The sequence below is a fragment of the Ursus arctos genome, unplaced genomic scaffold, assembly GCF_023065955.2.
Source record: "Ursus arctos isolate Adak ecotype North America unplaced genomic scaffold, UrsArc2.0 scaffold_18, whole genome shotgun sequence".
Taxonomy (NCBI): domain Eukaryota; kingdom Metazoa; phylum Chordata; class Mammalia; order Carnivora; family Ursidae; genus Ursus; species Ursus arctos.
Genome location: NW_026622852.1, coordinates 13,512,349 through 13,539,102, shown reverse-complemented (window position 1 = coordinate 13,539,102; position 26,754 = coordinate 13,512,349). Strand labels below are relative to the sequence as shown.

The 26,754-nt window shown below is 45.1% G+C and overlaps 1 protein-coding gene across 1 annotated transcript in view; it reads left to right on the top strand.

Annotated features, from left to right (window-relative positions):
- Positions 1-26,754, top strand: part of SLC24A2 (solute carrier family 24 member 2) — a 235,685-nt gene that overhangs the window by 144,353 nt on the left and 64,578 nt on the right. Inside the window, exons 3-4 of the mRNA XM_026506459.4 lie at positions 825-863; positions 2,985-3,093. Coding sequence (XP_026362244.3) covers positions 825-863; positions 2,985-3,093 — 148 coding nt within the window. The remainder of the gene's footprint in view (positions 1-824; positions 864-2,984; positions 3,094-26,754) is intronic.

Sequence of the window (26,754 nt, the reverse complement as noted above, 5' to 3'; positions counted from 1 at the left end):
TAGAACTCCCGTGTCCCTTTGTCAGGGTCGTGTTCTCTCCTAACAGATGACCTAACAGATGACCAGGCCCTCAGGTGCCCTGGTGTTTAGTTTCTCTACTTGACAGATACTTCCATTCTTAGAATGGAAAACTTGAAGTGGTGTAGAGGCAGAAAAAACCGAGTAGTATCTGAATTCCGCGTGAGATGGTCTTAGTCTTCTGATCAGGGGTCCACCTTCTTCAGGCTTTATTTTATTCACCATATATGGGGTGGTGAACATGGACTCCCTCCAAAATACTTGGAAGATGATACTTCCTTGTAATCCCAGCCCCTAACAATAACCACTAATAACGGTTTGGTGTGATTCTTGCAGAATTTTTTCTTTACGTACACCAAAGCATTGTTCATTTTTTTTCCTCTGTAAAATGACATGACAAATAAGATCTTAATTTTTTTTTCACTTGAACAGTGTATCTTAAGATATTTTTGCATGTCAATACGTGTGTACCTATCTCATTTATTTTAATGACCACATGGTATTTAATGACCACATGCATGGAGGGGCCATGAAGGATTAAACTGCCCTCCATTGCTGGGCATTTGGGATGACCGTTCAACTTTGAGCGATCAGGAGAATGTACCATAGGCCTAAATAAACCATTATATACTGGCTAGGCTAGTAATCTATACCGTCGGCCCCCTGTGTTGGTTCCTTCCTGCCCAGAAGCAGAAGGAACCAAATCTTTCCTTATACTGATGCTTGTTATTAAATGTAAAACGGAGATGTGATTTGTTGTTTATTTATTTCTTTGTCTTCTGTTTTTGCCTTTTTCTCTTCTGCAGTCATCGACAGCCAGGGACAAGGATGAGCAGACTCTCCCGGTAGGAAACAGTGGCTCTGTCTGCACCCTGTCCGTGTGCCTGTGGAGAGTGTGGGGCAGGGGTGGGAGGAGGAGGGCTCATGTGCTCAACAAACCACCCTCCCCCTTGGGATACTTAAATGGCTTAATCTACCGGTATATATGTATACTCCATCCTCTAATTAGTGTCAACTGTATTCTGATAATCACTGATATTCAATTATTTCTGGGACTAGATTTCAAAAAGTTTGAGTTCCCTCTTTCATTTGGCATAAACTTTTATGTGAGTTGAAAGAATGAAATATTTCCAAATTGCATCCAATGGGATGTTGAGCTGATATTTGGGGACAGTGTGGGATCTCATGCTTGATAGATATTATTTATGTATCCGCATGCCCTAAATTTTTGGTTGGAAATTTCTTTTGGTTCCATCAAAAGAAATGCTGCATGAGACCTATGTATTTAATATATACATAATACCCAAAAGAATGCTTTAAGTTGTTCTATAAATATAATCCTTTGCCAGTGAAGATCTCCACAAAAAGTTCTTCCAGTTTCCTAGAATGAACATAGTAACAGTGATTATGAAAAATTATTAACAACAAACACATTTTCCAGTTTCTCTCCAATTAACACATCACATTCTGTAACGTGCAAAAGGGCAAGGAAGTGACCTTCACAGTTTTTGTGTTCAGCCATCAAACAATGATTACATTTCAACCCTAGTCGAGTCTCTTAACCTTGTCCCTAAAATATTTTGAACCTGAATCATCTGAATCAAATATTACAATGCATTAAAAAATATCACAGATTTTTAAGGCTGAAAAGACTAGTAATAAAGATACATATGACCCCATCCATCCTCCTACAGTGCTCAGAGCAAAGACTCAGGCCATTCACTAAGAGCCCATCCAATATGCCAGATCTGGTACTGGGCTAGGGATACAGACCCAATCTCTTCCTTTGAGGAACTCACAATTGGGTTCACAGTTGAGACACCAGTAATCTCTGATTCTTCTTCTGTCAGAGTTAGGACTATGATTTCTGATAGCTTGTCAATGATAATAGAGTCACACTAAGAAATTCAGATTTCTCCATGTATCTCACACTGGCATTTTACCCATACTTCAAGTTACCATGGCTTTCACCTTTGTCCTCAAATGTGTGGACCACGATTGTTAATAAGTACTCTACAAAATAAGAGACCTCAGGGCACCATCCAACTTAACCAAGTTAACCAGGTTTCTTTAGTGCTACACTCAGTGGTCTAATGTATATCTTAAAATGCTAAACGTGGGTTGGTCTAGGATGTAGCATTTGCCAAACGTATTTGATTGTGAAGTCTCTTGGGGGACACTCCTTGGGAAGCCTTTGTGGGTCTTGATTGTGATGAGATATATTGGAAAACCCTTATCATATAGATAGTTGGGAGACTTCATGGGAAATCGTATTTTATTTTTACCTGGCCCCAGAAAAATTTTATGTCGAGATTTTGGATCAAAATTTCCATAAGGAATTAATTCCTTAGCATTACCTTACCTCGCTCCCTCTTAAATCCGGCTGTCTGTAAGGCTTAGCTGCTTCTAAAGCCTCTTCCCCTGTGAGACCTAGCACAAAATCAACCGAAGGGGGAGAAAGCAGTTCCTAGTCAGGATAAAAATCCAGCAAATCCTGAGGGTTTAGGGTGTCTTTTTTTAGCCTATTTGCTTTTGAAGATGCCATAAAAAGAGATTGTTGGTAACCTTATCTCTAGAAGTTCTTTCTTCCTCTCTTACCTGACAGTTTCACTTCATTGGCCAAAGGGTCACACCAGTAGTTTGAGCAAAAGGAGCCCCCCCTCCCCCCAGCTTGAAAGTCAGGGGGGGTTTCAGTGGATTCTTGAAGACTAAGACTAAGACTTCATTGACTAGCATTTAGTAAGCTCCAAAAAAAACCCCCAAAAATGGTAGCAACGAATTTATTTAGGATGTGAGAAAGCCATTCCTTGGCAGGATTGGAAATGTCCTTTGAACATCTTTCGTACAATAGTGTGTCATCATGTGACAGAAATGAGTGACTACCAGACGAAGTGAGATCTTATCTGTAATGCACTGCCTAGAGTTTCCGAGAACTAACCGCATTTTTGTCTGGTGTCTCCGCTCAGGCTAAGCCACGTCTGCAGCGAGGCGGAAGTTCTGCCTCCCTCCACAACAGTCTCATGAGGAATAGCATCTTCCAGCTCATGATCCACACCCTTGACCCACTCGCTGAAGGTAAATGTCAGGCGCTAGTTGGGCAGCATGTGGCGGGGGAGGGGGGAAGAGGATGTAAAAAGCCTTCTTTGCAGAAAACATGTTTACGCTTCCATCGCACAAGCCAGCCACTGTCCTCGCGTGAAGCATCTGGAAGCCCTGGGCCCTTGGCATGCTTTATCTGCAGCAGCTCTGTTCACAATTGGAGAGTGTGGTACCAGGAGTAGGAGCTGAGGTCTGTGTCCTGATTCTGTCTTTTGATGCTTCCGGCATAAAGAGTTTGTTATGAGGCAGAGAAGACAAAAAGGTTTCTCTCCCTCCCAGCTGGAGTGACAGCTCTCTTTCATCATCCCTCCTAAGTTCCAAAACGAAGCTGTATATGGAGATGAATTGTGCATTTTTTTAAAAAGAGAGAAGGGACTGCCATGAATTAGGGCCGTGAATAGTTTGGGGAATGATGTTCACTGTAGAACATTGATATTGTCCTGGTTCTTTGGCAGTTGTAGGGTGGTGGGTGAGCTAAGCATCCAAAGAGCCTTCTGAAGGCAACTACTTAGGATCAGTCTCGAAAGGCCTGGTTCACCTCCTAGAGTAATCCTGTGAACCATCACAAAGAATCCAGTATTGCGTTCTTCAAGTTTTACTCATTCACAAAAAAGGCAGATTCGTCCTGTGTCTTTACTTACGTAACTATCCTAAAAATTTAATTTTCCAGTAGGTAGATATCTTATGTGTCAAATAAATATCAGAGTTAGGCTGTTAGCAAGAGGTGCAAATGCAAGCTAGTGTGTTCTGCCTTCATCTCTGGACCTTGTAATTGGGCCTGGTGTTACATGGGGGCTAACAGGGGTTGTTGGAAGAGCATGGCCTGGGACACGTAGGATGAAATTGTCAAATCATGTCACATCAATCGGAGCTCTTACCCAATATAAAGCTTTGCTGAATAATTTCAAGGGTAGTGGTCATCAAGAGATGCAGATGAAGGAAAGAACATTTGGGGACCTCCAGAACGGCTCCCCAGGTCCTGTCTTTCCTCACTAAATACTCAGCTCTCACCCAGAATAATAGGTTGGGATCATGGGGTCACCTCTCACTACAGAGCATTTTGGTTATGAAACATCTCCATTTTATACCGCAGAAAGTTGTATAGCTGGTGTGATATTCTCCAAGGAGCCCTGCCTCATAGATCCCTAGTCCTGTTTGCTAGAGGTAATCTTTAGCCAGGGGCATCTGAATATCATTACCCTCTTTACCCAGAGGCCCACTAGACGAGGGAATTACACCTGGTCGCTAGCCTTCTTTTCGTTCCCCTGGGTTCCCCACGAACACCACCACCCCAGAGAAGGGAGTAAAGGGATGCCGGGCCAACTTCCTCTCAGCCACTGAGCAGTTGTGTGACTTTGGGCAACTTAGAGTCTCTCTAGTACTTGGTGTCTTCCTTGATATAAAGAGTTACCTTTGCTTAATAGTTGACAAAGCATTTTCACACCTGTGAACCTACGCTCCATAATTACTTTTCATAGCCAACATTATTATTCTAACTGCATAAAATATCATACCACCCAAGGAGATCTCAAACTGATCTTCTCTCTCTGCCAGCTCTTGATTCCAACCCATCCTCTTCACTTGCCTGGATTCCTGTGGGGCCTTCCTAACTGGCTTCCCACTGCCTCCTTGCCTCCTCCTCTATGTATTTTTCACATGGCACCCCAAGTAGTCCTCTTAAAAAGTAAATCAAATTATGTCATTCCTACTTACAACCTGCAGTGGCTTCCCATGGCTCTTGGAAAAATTATGAACTACTTCTCATGGTGTATATGACCTTCCTCTTTCTCCAGACTCAGTTTGACTCACTTTGCTTTAGCCACAGAGGCTTTTCTGTCTTCAGGTCCTTCTTTCCTGCCTCAGGGTCTTTGCATGGGCTGTTACCCCTACCCAGAATCCTTTTCGTTCTCCCATCCTCTTCCCCTTCTCCTGCCCATTCTTCAGCAGGCTGTCTACAGGACATTTCCTGACCACCCAGTATAGATCAGGGCCCCCAACCTCATCTCGCAGGGTCCCCTTTCCTTTGCCCTTATTGCTCACATTATAATTGGTGTGATTGTTTACTGCCTGTCTCCTCGAGGGTGCAGTAAAGTTCTAGAGAGCAGGAACTCTATTTTATTCATCAGTTTCCCCCAAACTCCAGCAGAATACCTGGCACAGAGTAGCTGCTAAAACTCAAGAAAGATTAAGCCACGTGGCCAATGTCAGGCTTTCGACCTGACATTCACAGAATTGCAAAGCCCTCTAAAGCCGCAGGGGTTGTACCTTGGTTGTTCTGAGCCACCATCTTTTCCACCCCACCACCCTGAAGGGCCACATGAGAGAAGAAAAGAACCATTTTATCTGCCCCGATGTAATTATGAGCAGGCAACTGCATATATTTATTTTTTGCAAGGCAGTATTGTGAAGTAACTAAGAGGACAGACTCCAGAGCCAGACTCTCTGGGTCTAGATCTCAGCTCTGCATTTACTATCTGTGTGACCTTGGACAAGTTACCTAACCTCTCTGCACCTCAGTTTCCTCATCTGTAAAATCAGGATACCTACATCATATGGTTGTTGTAAGGATTAAAGAAGTGAATATACATAAAGCATTTAACACGCTACCTAGCAGATTATAAGTGCCATATACAGGTTTAGAATTATTCTGTTTTCATTATTTTGAAAAATAATGCATCATGTGATTCTTTTTTTTTTAAAGATTTTATTTATTTGTTTGTTTATTTATTTATTTAAGAGAGAGAGTGTGTGAGTCAGGAGAAGGGCAGAGGGAGAGGGACAAGGGGACTCCCCATTGAGCATGGGGCCCAACATGGGGCGCCATCTCAGGACCCTGAGATCACTACCTGAGCCAAAATCAAGAGTCGGCTGCTTAACCAACTGAGCCACCCAGGCACCCCTGATTCTTTTTAATTTAAAATATTCAAAATGCTATGATAAAAAAAAAAAAAAGTCTCCCTCCTCCATCAACCTCCCAATTTTTTCCAGTCCCCCTATTCTCTCCAGAGAAAAACCCCAGAGTGACCGATTCTTGGGGCTCATTCCAAAGATACTTTACGTATATACAACTGTGTGCTTGCGTGCATGTCCTTGCCCACGGGTCCCCAAAGCCTAAGTTTCTCTGGTGTTTTGGGGAAGTTGTTTCTGGTAGGGCTTGTTTTCCTTCTTCCTGTTTCGTGGGGGGAGGTTATGCTTTGTTTCTGTGAGATAAGAAAAGTGAATCTGGGTTTGTCTCGGAGTCAGGCCATCAATGATTTTCCGAAACACCTTTCCCTTGTGGGGCTGTGTGCAATTAAAGTGTGTGTTCCTGCTGTAGCAAGATGTGCCTTCCGAATCCGGCGCCTGCTTTCAAGGTGAAACCTGTCCCTGAAAGCCGGGGAGCGCTCTGGTGGTGTGAATCTGAGACAATGCGGAGAGCCGTAATCAGCTCTGGACTTGAGTGATTAGAAAATATGGAAAGCACTTCAAGGCTTTAAAATTGCTCCATAGCACGCGGCCAAGAAAACAGATTGCTCTGGTATTTTTCCCCCAAAATTCACAATCATTTTCCATTCCAAGAACAGCCAAAAAAAATTAACCCACGGCTCTCAGAAATAGTCGTTTCTCTTTTAGTTTGCATCTAATCACTTGAATTCACACGTCCTCATGCTAAACTGTCACCTTTTAACAATACAGAGCATGCTGGTTACATCACGGGGCGGGGCGCGGGGGGCGGCTGGAACGCTGCAGCGGCTTCCCTGTTACACTGGGAGGAGGCTTCCCGATGCTCCCGGCGTCCACCTCGGTGAACACCTTTGTGTTCACAAAGGCAAGTTTTCAGCTTCATCTGGAAAGGTCATCTAGGACCGATGGCTTATGAAAAGACCTTTGTCCCTTGGTCTCATCTGTGCCACTCAAGCGTGTCTGTCTTCCACGACCCAGTGATTGAGCCGTCGCCTTAGCTGGTGGTGGGTTTGGCCTCTGAGCCTGAGTCACAGATCCAGCAGTTACGTATCTATCGTTATGTATCTAACAAAACCCCCGAGATGCAGGTGGCGTAAAAGCACCACCACGTTATTATTGCTCCTGATTTCCTGGATCAGCAACAGGGGCAGAGATCGCAGGGTGATTCTTCTGTTCCCTGTGGTATCGAAGGAAGGTCCAAAAGGGCCTCATGCTCACATCTGGCACTTTTTTTTTTTTTTAAGATTTTATTTATTTATTTGAGGGGTGCCTGGGTGGCTCAGTCGTTAAGTGTCTGCCTTTGGCTCAGGGCGCGATCCCGGCACTCTGGGATCGAGCCCCACATCAGGCTCCTCTGCTGGGAGCCTGCTTCTTCCTCTCCCACTCCCCCTGCTTGTCTCTCTCTCACTGGCTGTCTCTCTCACTGGCTGTCTCTGTGTCAAATAAATAAATAAAATATTTTTTAAAAAAAGATTTTATGTATATATTTGAGAGAGACAGAGAAAGCAAGAAAGACCATGAGCAGGGGGAGGGGCAGAGGCAGAGGGAGAAGCAGACTCCTCACTGAACAGGGAGCCCAACGTGGGGCTCAATCCCAGGGCACTGGGATCATGACCTGAGCTGAAGGCAGAAGCTTAACCAACTGAGCCACCCAGGCGCCCCACTTCTGGTACCTTTGAAGGCACAGCTGGAAGGCTGGGCTCAGCTGGACCACCTCTCCGCCCCTGTCCCTCCATGTTGTCACAGGGCCTTCCCACATGGTTGGACGCAGTGGCTCAGGGTTCCGAGAGCAGATCTTCCAAGAGGTCCAGGGATAAGCTCCAAGGATTCCAGGGACCTAGCCTGGGAAGTCCCCGAATGTCCCTTCCTTTTTTGTTCTGTTTTGTTTTCTGAATGTCACTTCTGCATGCTACCAATCAGGCAGCATGCACAAAGGCCAGCCCAGACTCTAGAACAGAAGCAGGAGACTCTACCTCTCATGGAAAGACACCAAAGAATTTGAAACCACCTGTAATCAAACCCAGTCTGTTTCAGGGACACGTATCATTGATCACTGATTGGTTTCTGTGTTGATTGGTGGGCTCTGGACTGACCACAATGTGGAGAGGGACAAAGCTAAAGTCAGCCTAGATGAAGGTTGGATGAAGGTTTAGTCCAAAGCAAGACTGAGCAGTGCCCTTCCAGGGCCACAAAATGAATAGCATATTGTTCATGAAAGAAAGGAATCTGCTTATAGCTCATATGAATGGTTGGAATAAGGAATTTGTTTCTTTCCTAAGAAAGCCCTAGAAAGCTGGCATTATCATTTTTGGGGGTCACAGTATGGCTGTCTGAATTGATCTTTCTAATACATTCCGTGTCTCCTATTGATTCTAACATTTTCTCAAAACAAGCCATTATATTTACCCAGGTACCCATCTTTATGAACCTAAAATAAGGATGGTGGATGTAGAGCTTTGGGATTGGATAGCTTCTCCTGTCAATTTGTCTACGTGGTAATACTGCTAACTGATCTTTGCGGAGTGCCATCTGCAAGCCCGACCCTCTGTGGAGTGGTCTACAGAAGCCTTCTCCTGTAACCCTTACGTTAGCCCTACCCCGTCATTCGGAGAAGGACACCAAAGTGGAAGGAGGCTGCATCTTGCCTCACCAAGCAAATGGCGGAGCCACAGCCTGATCGGACATCTGCCTGACTCACAGTCTGTGTTTATGCTTCTTGTGTTTACTCTGCTGCCTCGTGTAATCTCATGTCCGACTCAGTGTTCCCTGCTGTCCTGGGGGAGACACCAGCCTGAACAGCGGGAGCTCTGACCCATCCCTGGACCAGTTATACACTCGGTTCGTAAGATGTGAATTTCCCATACACACGCGTTTGCGGCAAGGCCGGTCTTGGCCTTGGCTCCTCCCATCACAGCCCCTCTCCTTGAGCGTCAGCCACTCTTGGGGGCCCTCAACACACCTTGCTCTCCTCTCTCAGCTGCTGCTCAAGTGCATGAATTCCTGTTGACCTCTCTGTCCAGGACGACATGGGTTCTACCCCACACAGGAAGGGTAGCCCGTAGCGAACTCTGCACCTGCAGGAGAGCCCAATGACCGGGTGACGGAATGGGGAGACCGATGTGGGGACAAGACACGTGGAGCACCATTAGAATTTGGCTATGTGGCAACGAGGTCAGCCTGTGGTCCAAGAGTCAGACTGCCTGGGTTCAAAACCCGGCTCAGCCTCTTGCTCTGAGACCTTGAGTAAGCTTCTCAACCTCATTGGGCCTCAGTTTTTCCACTTTTAAAAGGGGATAATGACAGCACAGCACCACCAGCATATGCTTACGATTAGTATTGCTCCAGCTTGTAGGACCTTGGTTTCTTCACCTATGAAAGGGAATGATAGTTTCACTACCAAAAGTTTATGGTGAGCATTCAATACAACAGGACCCCCCGATCACTAAATTAGTGCTCATTGAGCGTTGGCAGTGATTTTCCCATTAAAATTGTGTTCAGTGTCTTGTAAGAGAATCCAACCGCAGTGGCTTAATTTAAGAGGTTTCTCTACGATTTTATTTATTTTTTTTTTTTGGAGAAGTTTTCGGTTTACGACATAATTGAGAGGAAGGTAAGCGATTTCTGATATACCACTGAGCCCCACACGTGAAGATCGTCCCTCGTGATCAACCGCACTCACCAGAATGGGACATTTGTTACCAAGGATGAACTTACACCGACATCACAATCCCCCAAAGTCCATAGTTTACCTTGGGGTTCCCTCTTGGTGCTGTATAGTCTATGGGTTTAGGCAAATGTACAATGACATGTATCCATTACTATAATATCAAACAGAGCATTTTCTTGCCCTAAGAACCCTCTGTGCTTTGCCTGTTCATGCTTCTCGTGCGCACACACACACCCCTGGCAACCACTGGTCTTTTCACTGTCTCCATAGTTTTGCCTTTTCTAGAATGTCACAGAGTTGGAATCGTACAGTCTATGATAGCCTTTCCAGATTGGCCTTAGTAGCTTTTTAGGGTTTCATTTCTCTTATTTAACCAGAAGCCCGATAGGAAACAGTCCAAGGCTGGTCACACGGCTCCCCTGTGCCATAAGGAACGCGGCGTCCTTCTGTTCATTCTTCCGTCCAGAGCTTGTTTCTCTCATCCTCATCCTCAGAGGAAGGCGGCTGCTCCCCCCCAACGCCCCTCCCCCCCACACCGCTATCTTACCCGTATTCTGGGATGAAGACCGTGTAGCTGTGTTTTTTTAATCAGAGAAACCTGAGCATCCCCAGACGCAGACTTCCGCTTCCATCACACAGGTCACAACAGAGCTGTGGGACCGCCCCAGCTTACAAAGGAGCCAGCACAGGGCACTCTGGCTCCCCCAACATGGAACCCCATGGAGATCCCAGGGAAGGTCAAGTGCGTTCCCCTTCTTCTTCCTACCTGTGGTAACCTTAATCCTGTTTTCTTGGGTCCCTGATTTACAGATGTGATGTTTCCCTTCTTTCTCCCTTTTAAAGGGCTCTCTGTTGGCCCATGAGTCCAACTTTTAGCCAGTGGCCCTGGATCCCCCTCTAGAAAAGGCATGCCCCCAAACCTGCCGTCTAAGAAGCCCGGTTCCCCTAAAGCATAAGTGAAATCATGCCCATCCTCTGCTCAAAATCATCTCATCAATGGCAAAAGCCCTAGTGCTTACAGCGGCCGTAAGGCCCCCTGGGCCCTTCTCTGTCATCCTCCCCCCTCCTCCCCTTCTCTCCTCCTCCTCTCTCTCAGCGCTCCTCCCCCTTCTCACTTCTCTGGCTGCCCACCAGCTTCTTCTCACAAACTCCAAGCACACTACCAACTCAGGGCTTGGGCACATACTCCTTCTTCCCCCAGACATCCAAAAGGCCCTGCCCTCCCTTCCTTCAGATCAGCCTTCCCATGTCACCTGATCGGAGACCTTATTCAGCCAGCCTTTGAAAAGTAGCCACAGCCAAACAATGATAATAAATCAGAGTTTTGGGTCTTCCTTGATCTGCTTTATTCTTTCTCTGTACCACTCATCACCGTGAATGTATTTATTTGTTGTTTGCTGCCTGTCCCTCCCTGATATCTCGGACAGGGCAGGACACGGGGCAGGCCGTATCTCCGGGCCTCAGCACACATCTGGACCCCACTACGTATTTGTGGGATGCATTCAACGAGTGCTCGCCTCTATGATTTTTCTGCTGGAGAGTTCTATGTCTGTAGCCACGCGGACTGTCTCAGCCCATGCCCTGTCGAAGGGCTCCTTTTGGTCGTGGCTGACAAAGTCCTCGTCGATTGAGGGCTGTCTCCGCAGTAGTGAACAGCAGTCGTTTTCTGCCGTGGCCACCGTTGTGTCCCCTGCCTGTCACGTGGCACTGACGTGAGGTGATGCTCAGGCGAGATTTGCTGGGTGACTGAGTCGTCTCCCTTGGTTCTGGCGGGATCGCCGTAGTGGGAAATGTTTGCTGTCTCTCTCTCGCCTTGGTGAGCTCTCCTGTCCACTCCTTCTGCTTTTCTTTCCTGACTCTTGATTTCTCCTACTTCATTTCCTTTTCTTCCCCTTGATGAACCTTTGGTTCTTTTCCTTACTGTATTCCAGGGGCCTAGTTGTATACGGTCAAAGAATTACCATCACTACGATGTCCTAAGAAGTTTATTGTTTGAGTCTTTCGTTCGTTTTACATCAAACATCTATAAAATATATCTACCCCATAATTGTGTGTGAAATTGTGTGTGAGAAGGAAATCACAAAAGAAGAAGCTCCTCGTTCCATCTCCGTGGGTTCTGGGGTTATCTTCTACGACGCCAGTAATTTCTCTTTCCTTGTGGAATTTTAAAATTTGATTTACATTTTTTCGTTATAAAAACAAGTTTATTGTTAATAGCAAAGTCTGACAAAAGAGTGCACCTGATACCTGGCAATACAGAAGCAGAAATAATACTTGCCCAGTAGGCTATCATTGAGCCGGAGGATGATTTCACTACAGGGCTTGAGGCAGTTTAGGACAGCGGGTCCCCGTGCCTGCTATGAAATTCCCTTCAGGCTGTTTTTCGTGACAAAATCTTCAGAATCCCGTAATGAGATGTCTGAAAATGACACTGTGCTCCTAACTACCTTATTTGGTGTTAGAAAGACAGACAAATGTTTCCCACTGTAAATTCACTTCACGTTATCAGAGCCAGTCTCACTGTTGTGACTCTCCAGCCAACACATTCACGTTACAGGCATTCAGACTGGTTGGGGGAGCGTCCTGGGAGCCTTGCTACCGCCTTCCTGAAGGACAGTTTTGCTCCCTCCTTTCCTCCTCCCCCCTCCCCCTGTTGTGACATCCCAGTGCCATCTGGCCTGTGCTTTATCGGTCTGGCTCAGGCAGTGGGAGGTGAGCGGGCAGCTTTGGTGACCTGAATTCCAGGACATCTCAATTGTAAAAGCCTCACAAATGAGTAGCAAATATCTATTTTTTTTTTCACCATCTTCCCCCATGGGTTTTCAAACTTAAAAAAAAAAAAAATTAACAGCAGAACCCTTTGCTCAAAAGAATTCCCACAGGGAAGAGTAAAAAAAAAAATGTTTTAAACTGTTAGAACTGTTAAAAGTTCACTCAGGTCAAATCCTTTAGCAATGTGCCTGATTCAATAGCCTTCCTCTAGATCAGTGAAAATCAACATAAAAGCAATAAAGACACCACTTACAAAATGCACCAAAGCCATCAAGTACCAAGCATTAACCCAAAAGAAACATTTAAGAACTTTACAGCAAAAACAATAAGTAATCGTTTCTGAAGAAAATAGAAAATCTAAATAAATGTTGATATATTGTAAAGATCCTGGTTCTCCCCAAATGAAACTCTAAATGTGACTCAACCCTGATTGAAATCCCGAAAAAGATCTTTCACAGGACTTCATCACTTGGTTTATAAATTCATATAGAATAATCAAGAAGAGCAAAGGCACTTTTCATGAAGAAGAACAAAAAGGGAAAATAGGCCCATCAGAGATCAAAATGCAGCTTTTAGATGCTCTGGTTGAAGGACTTGGCAGGAAGGAGGAGAGGCTGGATCCGAGGCAGCTGGGGTCTCCCCAGGGGGCAGCCCCTAAGGAATAGCAATAAGGTGTGAGAGCCACTGTCCTGTGGAATCTTCTCATCTCTCTAGGTGAAGCACTGTGGGGGATAGGAGAGGGGCTTCCCGGAGCACTGGAATCATTTATTTAAAGGAACAAATCTCTCAATCCTGAAGCCGTGAAAGCACACATTCATGTAGACAACATCACATGATGACAAGGGCAGATTCATGAACCAAACTGGGAAGCCATATTGGAGCACCGAGCACAGCGGTGGGCAGAGTAGATGCTCAGTGTGGGTGAACTCAGCTCGCCAGATCTTGAGGAAGGTCACCTCAGGGTGTGAGCCTGAGGGCAGGGCCAGCAGGTAAGTGCTCCTAGAGAAAGTGAACTCTGAGTGTGGTGAGAAGCCTCACCTCATCTCAGAGGAGGTGAGAAGCCTGGGCAGACAGAGAGGAAGGCAGCGATTCAAGGCGTTGGAACCAGCAGACTCAGGGAGATCCCAAACTACTCTTGTTGACCCAACCACCATGGGGGCTCCTTTGAGAGGACCAGGCATGTATTCGGCTCTGTGCCCCCAAACCAACAATCTAGCAGTCTCTCCTGTCAGGGGGCACTAGGGGCGTGCGTGTGTCTGTGTGTCTGCATGTGTGTCTACCATACCTGCATGTGTGTCTGTCATGAATGTGTGATTCAAGCGTAGGAAGCAAAGGGTCTTACAGAGGGTGAAGAGGGAACATGTGAGAGTGGAACTTGTAAGTGCCTCTTCTGTGCCACACAGCTGACAGTCATCTCAGGTGCTGCCGTCGACAGTGACTATGGGAAGTTTTGTGTGTTTTACATCTGAGTAAACTGAGGTGCAGAGTGGCATTACTTGCTCGTGGTCACTTAGCTCCTAAGTTTGTCCTCAGAGCCTGAATGCTTTCCACGCTCCCGGGACTCCCATCTCTCACCACGCATGTCCATCTCTCATGCACAGAGCCAAACGTCTATTTTATAAAATCATTCTAATTCCTTAACATATACATTTAGCGTTAACTTGAAGCTGACACTAAGATTAAAAATGTTCACTTGCTTGCTGGGTTTTCTTCTTCTTTTTTTTTTTTTTTCTCACCAAACAGTAGAACTTGTTATTTCCCTAGCTTCTATTTTTAAAAACAGCTCCAATATGAGTTTTCATAAGTTGTCATTTGATCCCAGAAGCAAGTCATTTGCAGGCCTGTTTCATTCCAAATGTGGGGATGTTGGCCCTGAAAGGCAGTATTGTAACCTTTCTCTTTATCCCAAGTCATAGATCAGTTTAAATTAGCAAGAAAAATGTTTGCATGCAGCCCGGCTGGTAAGTGAATAATAGGCAAGAGAAGTGAAAATCTTCTCTGGAGAAGAATAAACGCCAGTCTACTGGCCGTGTTTTTAATAAGATGACAGTAGTTTAAATGCCTGGTTAGAGGAAGGCAGACTCTTTGTGCCTCTCACAGAGCAAACGCAGGGACGAGTCAAATAGCTCTTCGCTTTGGGGAATAGCAAAGCATTACTCTTGGATTTGAACAGCCAAGATGGTTGAAATTGAATCTCTCTTTGGCTTGTACCCGTTATAAATAAGTTTCATTTGGGACATGAAAGGAATGTGAATGGCCTTATTGAAATCAATGACTTTGAGTATGGAAAGGGGTTTTCTCTCTCCCTCTCTCTCTCTCTCTCTCTCCTCTCTCTCTCAGGAAGGTTTGCTTTGAAATAAAGACCACAAAGGAGTGTGGCCCAAACCCCAATTTCGGTGGCACTTGAGCTTACACATAGCACGAAGAAGGAAAAAGACACACAAGTGTCCATAATCTTACAGCTTCATCTCTGTGCTCTTGAACTTATCACATGCTCGAAAGATGCAGTGAGAACTCCTTCCGAGCCAGGGACTCAGAGTTCCAGAGATAGCGAGCAGCCGTCACAGGCAGGATGATGTGGAGGACCAAAGGACGGGGGCAAGCGCTGCAAACGCGTTTTGATTTTACCGACGACTGCCCGTAAATGGGTGTTGATACATAAATACCATCTGTGATATGAGAGCATTCAAAGGTATTTTCTTCCAAATGAAACACTAAAGACATCTCTGCTGGCTTAATGAACAGCCGGGCTTAGCGCTCAATGGAGAGCAGGTTGGATAACTTGCGTTCAGTTAGGTGACAGTTTGCTGGGACAGGAGCCAAAACTGCCCAGTTTGACCCTCGCGTCTGGAATGTGCGCTGTGCGGCGCGCTCACCTCTGGGTGTTGATCACGTTGGAAACACTCAAACTCAAGCTGCTGTCAGGGTCTCTTTCTCTCTGACCCCACCACATCAGATCCCCCAAACGTGTCCTCCTCACCTGGGCCATTACAAAGGATTCCCTCACCCCACACGCAACTGTCCAGGTGGTCCAGGGGCTCGAGTGAGACTATGTGATATCCATGCACACGTGTGTGCACGCACGCTCACAGATATGCATTCGCACACACAGCAGGAGTCAGGAAGATTGTTGTTCATATAAAGCGTATGGGTCTCCAGGGGATTGGTTTCTTATTTTGTGTGGGGATTCGTGGATTCCTTCACTCATTCATGCACAAAACACATTCCTGTTGCAAGCTGATGTGAGTGTGAGTGACTGCTCCGTTGGGAAGGATTTTTCTTTACAAGTCCCCACTAGAGCGAAGTCTCTGGGGGAGACGGTAGCCAGTGTGCGTCCCAGACTGGTCCACTTCCTGAAAACCAGTTAAACAATGTCGCTGCATCTGAGCTTCCGGATGCTGCTGCGGTAACCCACACGGCTACTTCCGGGGCGGGGCTTTCTCTTCTTGGTCTTAATCCGAAATAACCGATAGCCAAGGCAGCTTGGCTTCAATGCGTCGGCCTTCAGGCCAGAACAACCATCATTGCCAGGAGTTCAAAATCATAGTGAGTCAGTTTCATTCCAGAAAACTCTTGGTGATGAAAATACTCCTCTGCCATTTCTGAAAAAAACCTTGTCCAGTGATTCACCTTCCTTTCTATGCACCACATTTCCATTGATGACGCGACAGGTCATGCAGCGTTCCTTGTTAGGAAAAGTTACAAACTCTTTTCTAGACCTCAGGAGTGTACCCCATCTTCTTAATGCTAGTGACGATTAGAAAATGAGGAGCCGACCCTTGGAGCGTTAAGGTAGCATCAAGCGTATGCCTATGGAGATGGGCTCTCTCCCCTGCTGGACGCATTCATGGGGGCCTCTTCCCATCCGACTTAGAGGAGGAGGAGCGTGGTGTAGTTGTTAGACTCGATGTGAAGCCAACCACAGTGGTCCCAAACCCAGCTCTGCCACTTACTTGCTGCACGACCCCTGGCACATTATTTAGCTTCTCTCTACCTTGGCTTCCTCTTTTGTAAAACAGGGAAGATAATAATATCACTCTCTTCGGCCTATTACGTATACTGACTACAGTGCTATTCTTAGAGCTCGCAGAACGTTGCCTGGCACATCATTAGTTCTGTGTAGATATTTGTCAAATAAATTGCTTTCAGTTGTTCTTTTTTTTTTCTTGCAATCACTATATTTTCAGATACTCCTCAGTAATTCAGTAGTAAGTTGTTGAATTATCTTTTCTATATTTTCCCTTAAAAAGAAACCTATTTGCTATGTGCCAATTTTTTAGATCCTGTTATACGTATGCTATCTAGAACATCACATGGGAACTGTTCTTTTTGGCAGTCTGGTCTTTACTGGAGTAAAAGTTATCATGAGGCTGTATGGTTGTAGTTTATGTGTTTACAAAGTCTCCCTATCCATTGTACAAGAAGGAAATCGGGTGACATGGTACTTAATTCACTTCCTTCCAGAAAGTCCTGATTTTATCTGGGGTTCATAGCCTTCAGATGTTCAGCAAACAAACAAAAAAAATTCCTCTTTCTAACATATTGATAAAAATCTGGAAAAGCAATTACTGTACTAATTTTTTCGTCCTGCAGAGACATCATTAGGCCGCCATTTACATACATGGGGATTAGAAGGTCCTGCCGTGGTTGACCTCCTCTGACATCATCAGATCTCTGGTTCGCTGGCAGGCATTTGCTATTTGATCTAAGATGTATAATGGACTGTTTACAAAACATGTCTTAATCTTCTACCCTATCTTCACATCTGGACTTTAAGCTCACTTGTAGAGAGAGTACCACGTTATACAATATGGCATTTAAGTAGGAGTAATTGTAAATGGATTTACACTTAGATGAAATTTAGAGGATTGCATGACTATTCTTTCCACTTTAAATGTGATCCTTTCAGTTCTTCATAATTTGGGGTGATTGTTTCTGTTGTGGTTTCTGTTGTGGTAGGGACCCAAGTAATCAGTAAAATGACATCCTGGACAAGACTGAAGTGCATAATTATAAGGATAGTTTTTACTTTTAATTTCCTTCCACATTAGTGGCATTAACTTCCTGCCTTTCTCACAGTCTTTTTTTCCCTTCGCAAATTTCGCTCTCATCCCTTGCCTTTTACCCCGCTGTGGATGGCTGGAGTGTTTAGTTTTGTTTTTTAGTTTCACTGCTTTTCCTCTCTTCCCCTAGGATGCTTTTCTTGTGTGTTTTTCTGATACTGTTTGATGCTCAGTAGATCATAGGGTAGAAACTCAGCTGTGCTGACCCAGTGGCTGGATATAATTTAGCACTTATTCTCTCTGCCTGGCGAATACCACTGCATCCAGCCAGGCTGCAAGATGGGATCCCGGAGAACATCCAAGTTGTTCTCTAGCCAGCATGCAGTATCCATCGCTCTGCACCAGTGTTTTTTTCCACCTCCATTTCCAAGATATGGCGCCATTTTGTCTTCTGTATGCCAGGGACTCTACTGATGGGGCCTGCACATGACGTAAATCCTCCTACTTTACAGAGGCAATGAAAAGTATCCCAAGGGTTGAGGCTACGGACATCTTCCTCCCTGCAGAGACGCTGCAAACAGAATAGTTGAAACTGCAGGGTTAGAACATTAAAATGGAAGGAACCATAGGCATCAGTACCAAAGGCAACTAGGCTGAAGAAGATCAACAGTGCACTATTAAATAGAGCTCGAATTCAATTCAGCAGCATTTGAACACCTCCAGAGTGCCAGGAACTCTGCTGGGTGCTGAAATTAACAAAATGAGTAAGATGATTCTTTGCCCTCTAGGGCAAAAAGCAAATAGGTTAGGGTACATTTGATGAGCACACAACAAAAGTATGTACTTGGAACAGACACACAGGGGGACCTGACTCCCACCAGGGATGGGGGCCATTCAGGGATGCTGCCTGCAGGAGGGAAACTCAGAACTGGGTTCTGAAGGATCGAATAAACTAGGAGACCTAATAAAAGTCCAACATAAAAAGTGCAGGATTCAGAGCTATCGTATTTTGATTTTGTGTTTTGAAAGCATTACCCTGGAAAGTATGAAAGATAGGTGAGAGGTGCTGGGAGTAGACAGTAGGAGGTGAGAAAGATCAGGAATTGAGAGTTCAAATAAGATTATGGCAAGAGCCTTGGACTAAGGCAGGGGCAGTGGAAATAGAGCAGAAAAGATGGAATTGAGGATGTTTAGGGGTGGAACTGATAGGGCTTCCTGACTGGTTGGGATGTGGGTGTGGCTTATGATGTGGAAGCATCAGCACCATCTGGGGCCCCACCCTGTGGATCTTGGTCACATGTAATATAGCCAAGCTCCTATGTCTATGAAAGAAAATGGTGGGCCTATGTAGACATACCACCCCCTAAGTCCTTTTTTAAAAAAGGAGTCTGGGGGAGGGGGGCAGGAAAAGGGAATGGAATGTTTTGCCACTTTAAAGACTGAGTAACATATGTGTCAGTATCCCGCACCCCAAATTTGATAAGACTTAACCAGGAAGTACATTTTGCTTGATTTCATAAACATAATCTTTCAATTTCCAGAAATGCAAAAATGTGCCCAAGATGTTAGAAGATGTCATTAGTGAAAATGTTAGCTTCCTAACCCCTTACCCATGCAGAAAAAAATTTATCAAAAACATGTTTTAGAACCTTGCTATTAGAAGAGGTCAGACAGATTTTCTGAAAATAAGAAATAAATTCCAAATGTTATACAAATGGTACCTGATACTCTGTGTTCTTCGCTATTCAAACTATAGTTTTTCAGTCTCTTTGACAGTATCATTTTCTCCCTGGAGACTGCAGCTGAAAAAGAAGACACTAGAAAAAGTATTGAATATTCAGCCAAAGTAGATACCTACAGAGACAATTATAATGACAATCACTGGACTAACAAACGTTTATTGAGTACTTACTATGTGCCAGACACTATGTTAAGCATTTTATATAAATTAACTCATTTAATTTTCACATCAGTACTATGAGATAGAAACTTCTTTTGTAACCATTTTACAGATAAAGACACTGAAAGTTAGGGTAGTTAAATAATTTGCCTAAGGACACAAGAGAAGCAATCGATGGAGCCATGTTCAAATCCAGATTTTTTGGACCCCAGAACTCACTCTCTTAACCATTGAACAATACTTTGCTAAGCAGTTGAAGTCCCTTTTGAGATTTCCTTTTGAAAATCAAAATTCAGAAGATCACTATATTCTCTTTCCCCGAGTTGTACATTCCTTAAACAATGCCAACAGTTTCCATATACTTGATGTCAGATTACACGAAAGACTATGACATTCATAGACTTCCTTTGGCATGAAGTAATTGGTCATTATTTTTGTCATTCTTCTCCTTTTACCTGTTTCTCCTCTAATATAAGTTTTTGAGAAGGATGTTCTCATGCTAGGTCACTCACTGTGACTTATCATGTTAGCCTGGATACCCAGCACTCACTGGGCTTTTGCAATCATAGATTGATGGCTCCCATTGATGGAGCACTTCCAATGTCCCAGGCATCGAGTGAATTCCCTTACAACAACACAATAGGGAGTACTAGAATTAGCCCCATTGCAGCTGAATAAACTAAGGAGTATCTTACTACAAAGTCACGTATCTAATAAGAATTAAAGTCTGGATTAGAATCCACATCCATTGACTCTAAAACTTATATTGTGCTACAAGATCTCCATGTTCTGCATCCTGGTGAGATCTCTTGATACCAGGTTCACTCTGATTTTGTAAAGATCAGAAGAATGCTATCCATTTGAAGGAAAACCAATAGAAGCCTTAAAGCCATAATAAAACCTACTGTATGTTTAATGAATACTATGTGTCAGTTACATGTTAAGTACCTGTAGTCCTCACCACAACCCTACAAGGCAACTATTATTGTTCCCATTTTACAGAAGTGCAAGAACGGAGTATCGGAGAGGTTAAGTAACATGCCCAAGGTGTCGTGGCTAGTACGCGACAGACCCAGTTGTCAAGTCAAGGTCCGCAGGGCTCCAAACTATAGATGATACAGCTATTATGCTCTATCATAATAGAGCTTTTCTCTATCCCTTTGGAGAGAAAAACATTTTGACAGAAGATCAGTATTTAAAATTATGTTAAGGTTGTTACTGGGATTTTTAATTACACAGTTAAAAGGGTACTCATAAAAGCCCAGGAGATCTTTTCTTAGCTGCACTGTTTTGGGATTCTCCTGCCTAGGTTGCTCACTGTTTTTCTTTAAAAATCCTTCCCAGAAAACTGCTTTGCTCTGTCCTGTACGCTCTCCCACCCCCAACCCACCTCAGAAGGAAAGCAACAGAACAGTACATCCAAGTCCCGTTTTTCTTGCTTGATCATCCAGAGCATGTAAATTACAGTGAAATACGGCCTGAGTCAGCTCCTCACAGGACAGAAATCAGTAACCATTGACATTGCTAAGCAACACCACAGAGGAGCAAGGCTGCAAATTAGGTGACAAATTTATAAGAAGTCGGAGTATCTGGGGACTCACTTGGGTATTTCATTATGAACCATCTGGCTGATCCGCAGTGATGACCACACATTATTGTTCACTGTTCGCGGATGATAATTCCCAAGTAATTATACGGCACCTCCCTCTGTGGTCCTAACTTACCTCTCAGAACCTCCCACTGCATTTTTCATAATCCAGATAGTTCCTTGCAAGATAATTGGGAACAGTTACACCTAATGGGCAGCTTTCATTCCTTCCCAAGATAAGATTTGAAACAAAACAAAACCATTCCGCTGCCTTGTGTGAAGGCAGAGCTGGCTGGGCAAGAACACGCATAAGGACGGATTTCGTCACGGGATCCTAGCAGCTCCGTGGGCCTGACATGGGCTCCACCTTGGTGGTCCCAGAGGAGCCTGAGGTGATCAGATTCAATTAGTTCCTAAGCCAGAGATGAGCAGACTGTGGTACTTACACCAGGTGAAATCTATGAGCTTCGAGAGAGATGAAGGAAGTGAGTCCGAGTCCTTGACCCTCTGGAGAAGGATTGCCTAGCAGGGATCCCTCCCAGTTCCAATAGCCAAGCTGGTCTCATTTGTTCACTCATTCATCCAACTAATAGCTATAAGAAAGTTAGACCACGCAACCTGATTTTAAACCAAAGATTACAAATCAATGAGCCAAATATGACCCAGATGGTGTTTTGTTGTTGTTGTTGTTGTTGTTTTCTTAGAAAGGGGGGCGGGGGGTGGAATCTCAAGCAGCCTCCCCACCGAGCATAGAGTCTGACTCGGGGATCGATCTCACGACCCTGAGATCATGAGCTGAACCGATATCAAGAGTCAGACACTTGACCGACTGAGCCACCCAGGTGCCCCTCCAGGTGGTGTTTTTTTTCATTTGGAATTCATCGCCAGCATTTAAAAAGCAGAGGTTTTCACATAAAAATCCAGATTTCAGGCTTCCCTTGAATAATCAGCAGGTCTGTCAACACTGTACCCACTTTTCCTCGTGGAGCTGGAGGTATGTGGCCGCTGCCCATTTTTAGGCATGCACTCTCCAGGTGTCCCTGATCACACCTCTCCCTGTCCTTGTCTCCAGCCCACTCTGCTCCCCTCCCTACCTGGCACCAGGGCTTCATTTGTGCCTTGTCAGAGTGCTTTCTGTGCTCCAGACACTGGGCCAGATGCTGGGGACTGTTCTGACTCCAGATTTGGCCAGTGATGTAATGTCAGTGTTGGTTGGGAACCGGGGCCTCAGAATGATGTCAGCAGGTGGACAAAAAACAAGGAAAGCAGAGTGGAGGGTGACAGAAATATCAGCAGTGACATACCAGTGGGTCTAGGTTTGCCAGAAGCCTGAAAAGGAAGAGTATTTCACGAAGGGGTAGATTCAGAAGGCATGAAAATCAGGTGATGAATTTCTGAGCGGTCTGTTCAGAAATCCTCCTTGAAACTCAGTAGCTGACGGAAGACGACATACCAGCTCGGCCCTTTATTTGCATTTGTCCAGTTCTTGCCTGGCGTCCAAAAGCCTAAGTTAAGTGAGAGGTTTTCATCTTGCAGAAGAAAAAGAAGTACTCATTAGCTTAGAAAGGGAAGAGTCAGATGTCAAAGAACTCCATAGAGCAAAAGCCTCTCGATAACACCTTGTGTGTGACATCTATCTATGGCCACATGTGGGGTGCCACTGTCCCTGGGCAAGCGTGTACACGTTAGGAGCCTCTTAGGGAAGCTTACCACGTGAACATCATCCCCTCCCCCCCAACAGAATGGTAAGCAGAAGCTTCGGCAGTGAGTCAGTACTCTGAAAGCTCCTTTTGAGTGAGAATTTGAAGGTTAAAATATTCCTTTCCTTCTGACTTGAGTAGGAAGTGAGGACTCATGGTTGTTTCCTCGTTTAACCTCAGTCTCCCCAAGATTATTTTAAGTTAAAAGAGTTACCGGCATTGGCATGAATTTGATATGGAAAAATAAGGACCAAAGAAAGCCTTGTAATGGGAAGCAATTAATTGTGGCGGCTCGCACAGCCTTTTTTGAGGTGACGTGAAACCAATACACTGAGCTGTATCGGAAAACACCTTTTAACTCAGCATTTGTACTTCCTTCTGATGCAAGTTTTTCACATGAGGCAAAGACAAGAGAAAAAAAAATAAGGTTGGATATGCTGCAAAAAATTTAAAAATTATATAGATCTACAAATATAAATGCTACATGTATCTTGGGGAGTGGGATGGGAAATTATAAATACTCAACTGTCATACCCCCCACTCACAACATTTCAGTATCAAAATAAATTCACCAATTAAAAAAAGGCTAAAACTGCAACACGTGGTTCTGGAAGTTAGCCACGGCCAGCCTTTCCCTGAACTGAAAGCTTTTTCTTTAGACAGATTTCCTTGTGTTTAAGGGAAGACATCTGGGAGGGGGAAGGGGGGCTGTTGTTGATTTGCACAAGGCAGTATAGATACTGACATTGGTGCCCACCCGCAGAGATAATCAGAGTTTGAATAGGATTCAGCAGCCTCCCGCTAGGCTGAGTTGATGTCATGCTGGACCTTTGGCAGACAATGAAGAGGGGGTACCAGTTACTAAGGATGTCTATGCCATCCAGATGCAAAGTGCTTTATATACCTGTCCTTATCTTATCCTCCAAAAACCCTCCTGGGAATAGATATTTATTGTTCTTGTCCCCATTTGATTTTTTTAAAGATTTATTTGTTTTAGAGAGAAGAGAGAGAGCATGAGTGGGGGGAGGGGCAGCGGGAGAGGGAGAGAAAATCCTCACGCAGACTCCCCGCTGAGTGTGGAACCCAACGCGGGGCTCGATCCCAGGACACCAAGATCATGACCTCAGCCAAAATCAAGAGTCGGACACTCAACTGACTGAGCCACCCAAGTGCCCCTGTTCTTGTCCCCATTTTAACTGAAGAAGAGATTGAGGCTCAGAGAGGATCACCCAGCTCATAAATGGTAGAGCCACTATGAATCAGCCATCTTGTCCACCTCACTCAGAAGCATTCTTAACCTTGATAATGATCTCATGGTACCAACAGTCAAGAAGCTTCAGGCATCCGTATCTGCCTTCCTGACTTTAGCTTCTAGGGAAGTTTAACAAACCACAGCATCCTAAACGTCACTGTCATTTGGGGGCTGCGCACGGATGTTCTTTAAGAAACGTGAGCGTGTGATAAGAGGAAAGCACTGTTCTGGGTTCTGTTGGAAGAGTTCTAAGAGGAAGAGGGTCTCTGCCTCCCACATGCGGACAACCTAGTTGGAGAGACAGGCTTGTGTGCAAAATTAGAAGGGCAGGTGCCTAGGTCCCGAGTGTCCAGACGGATGAAGGGTCGCGTGCTATCCCAATGGGTACGGTCCCTGTTGTGACATTTCCCATAGATCTGAAGAGTAGAAGGGGACTGATGAAGACATTTCTTTTCCATGCCCCAATGTGGCAGAATAGGCTTTATTGTTCAGCAACAAATATCAATTTAAAACCTCTTTAAGTAGTGTTGAATTTGCTTGAACAGACCTGTGTAAAATACCAAATTCCCTAACTGCTCTGCTCCATGTCCCATGGGTTCTCCTTCGCACTTCTTAATGGTGCTTACAGTAGTGAAGCTGCCCCTTACTGATGGCTTAGTGGGTGTTCTTGTCTCATCTACTCCTTACCACAACTTTATGGGATTGATACAGTTAATGCCCCTTGCAGCTGAGGCCACCGGGGCTGAGAGAGGTCAAGCAATTTGCTCAAAGTCACACAGCTAATAAGTGGCAGGCCATGGATTCAGGCCTACCCCTCTGGTTTCAAAGCCCATGTCCTTAACTTCCATCTGCTACTGAAAATAATCCTTCCATGAGTTGACATAATCCACTATCTGCACACACCTTCTTGATAGGTAAGGCAACTGTACCGAGAGACTACCTTTTATATTGAGAAAGCCTTAAGTTTTAGGTCTTCCATATTGAGTGCAAACCTGTATCAAAAATGAAGAAGCTCTTTGACTTAAAGAACAAAGGAGTAATCATTTTGTTTTCCTAGCAGTTAACACTTAAGTAATCAATACTTGTTCTCACTGATTTCTCTCCCTCTATTTTTTATTCCAATACAATGAACCCAGCATAGATGCTGTTATTGACCTTCTGTTTCATGTATCAGAATCTCGGGGCCTGAAAAGTGAGAAATCACTTTTCTCTGGCTGCTGTCTGGGGAGATTTGCTGGAAAGGGGGTTGAGAATGGCAAAGGCCTCAAACATGGAGCTGAGAAAGTCGGTGTTGGAAGGAGAAATCCGTATCCACACCGTTCTGAAGGAGGAGATTAGGAGCCCAAAACACCAGCTCTTATTCACAGATTTCTTTGAGACAGAAGATAAGACCCTTCCCTTGACTTGCCAGCCATGAACTATGGACAGGAATCGGGAGGTACGTTAAAGCAGGTTGTTATGTTGGAAGACCTGGAAAGAAGTGGACGGAGGAATTGACAAAAGGCTCTAACTGTCCTAGAGATCTGGGAGCGTGGATGCCTGTGGCTGCAATTGTCCAGAGAGCGCGAAAGTAGGTGTGGCCACAGTGACAGGCAGCATTCACCATCGGCCTGCAGGCTCAACTCCAACACCAACCACTGGGTTCTGGAATTTTCCCTGAGGCTGTGTGGGCTTCTTAGAGAAAGGTTACAGTGAAGAGACACCAGGATGGTAGTCACTGGTGATTCGTCCCTCTTGCGATCCTAGCTGTCTGTTGCTCAGTTGGTAGAACGGGTGTTGCTAGTTGGGATTAAACAGCCCTCTCTTGAATTCCCTCACTTCCTCCTATCCCAAAGAAACAGCTTGGGTGAGACCCACTTGGAATCCTAATCCAATGGTGTCATGGTACCTTGGTTAGTCTCTGTGGGGAGTGTGCTGACTGGAGGCCATTGCCCCTTGCAGGTGAGTCCTTATTCATGCCTCTCAGGCCCTCTCAGCCACAATGGCCGAAACCACTCTCCATGAGGCATCCGTGGTCTGTGGGACACCAGCCAGGGGCGTGCTGTGCTCTGGCTGACGTGTGCATGTGGTGTTCATGCTGGTCACCTGTCACACCCCTCTTCCTTCACCCCGACGCCCTGGTTCAGGAATGAGAACCACCAGCTCTTGGAGATGCACCCCACTGACCCCAGGATGCTGCCCTGACCACCTGAGAGCATGGGAACACTGAGCCCAGCATCTCACCATCGTGTCACGGTGTGCGTCAAAGACAATTCTAGCAGGCTGGTTTCCTTCCTGTTCTTTTCTGCCTTTGCTCTAGTAAGCAACGAACATGATTCCCTTCACCTGGGCAGACGCTCTTCTCTCACCCTCCTTCCTCCCTGTGCTTCGGGGTGCTACGCCACCTGTTGTCACTTGGCTCTTCACTACACTTACTCCCTCTCTGCCACCATCTTTAACCTCATTTTTGGTCTACTCCATTGAGTTCTTATCCCTCTGTCCCATTCATCCAAGGAAGCAGCTAAGAAACGATCTGGACATTGCCACAGCAGCGGCAGCGTGAGTCTTGTCAGACACTAACAGTTCCCATTTCGACTGTGTAAAAATAAAACAATTGAGGAATGCGTTTGTATTTATTTATACCTGATTCCACAAGAGATGGGGTAAAAAATAATCACACGTGCCACAAGCACATGTTTGACAGTTTGTAATTGATCCATGAAAACAGGTGTGTGCCTATGGAGAGGTTGCCTCTAAAAAGATCCGTAGAATTGTGATACTGGATCTTTCCTGTAGAGAATATGGTTTACATCCCACTTTGCAAACCCAGAGC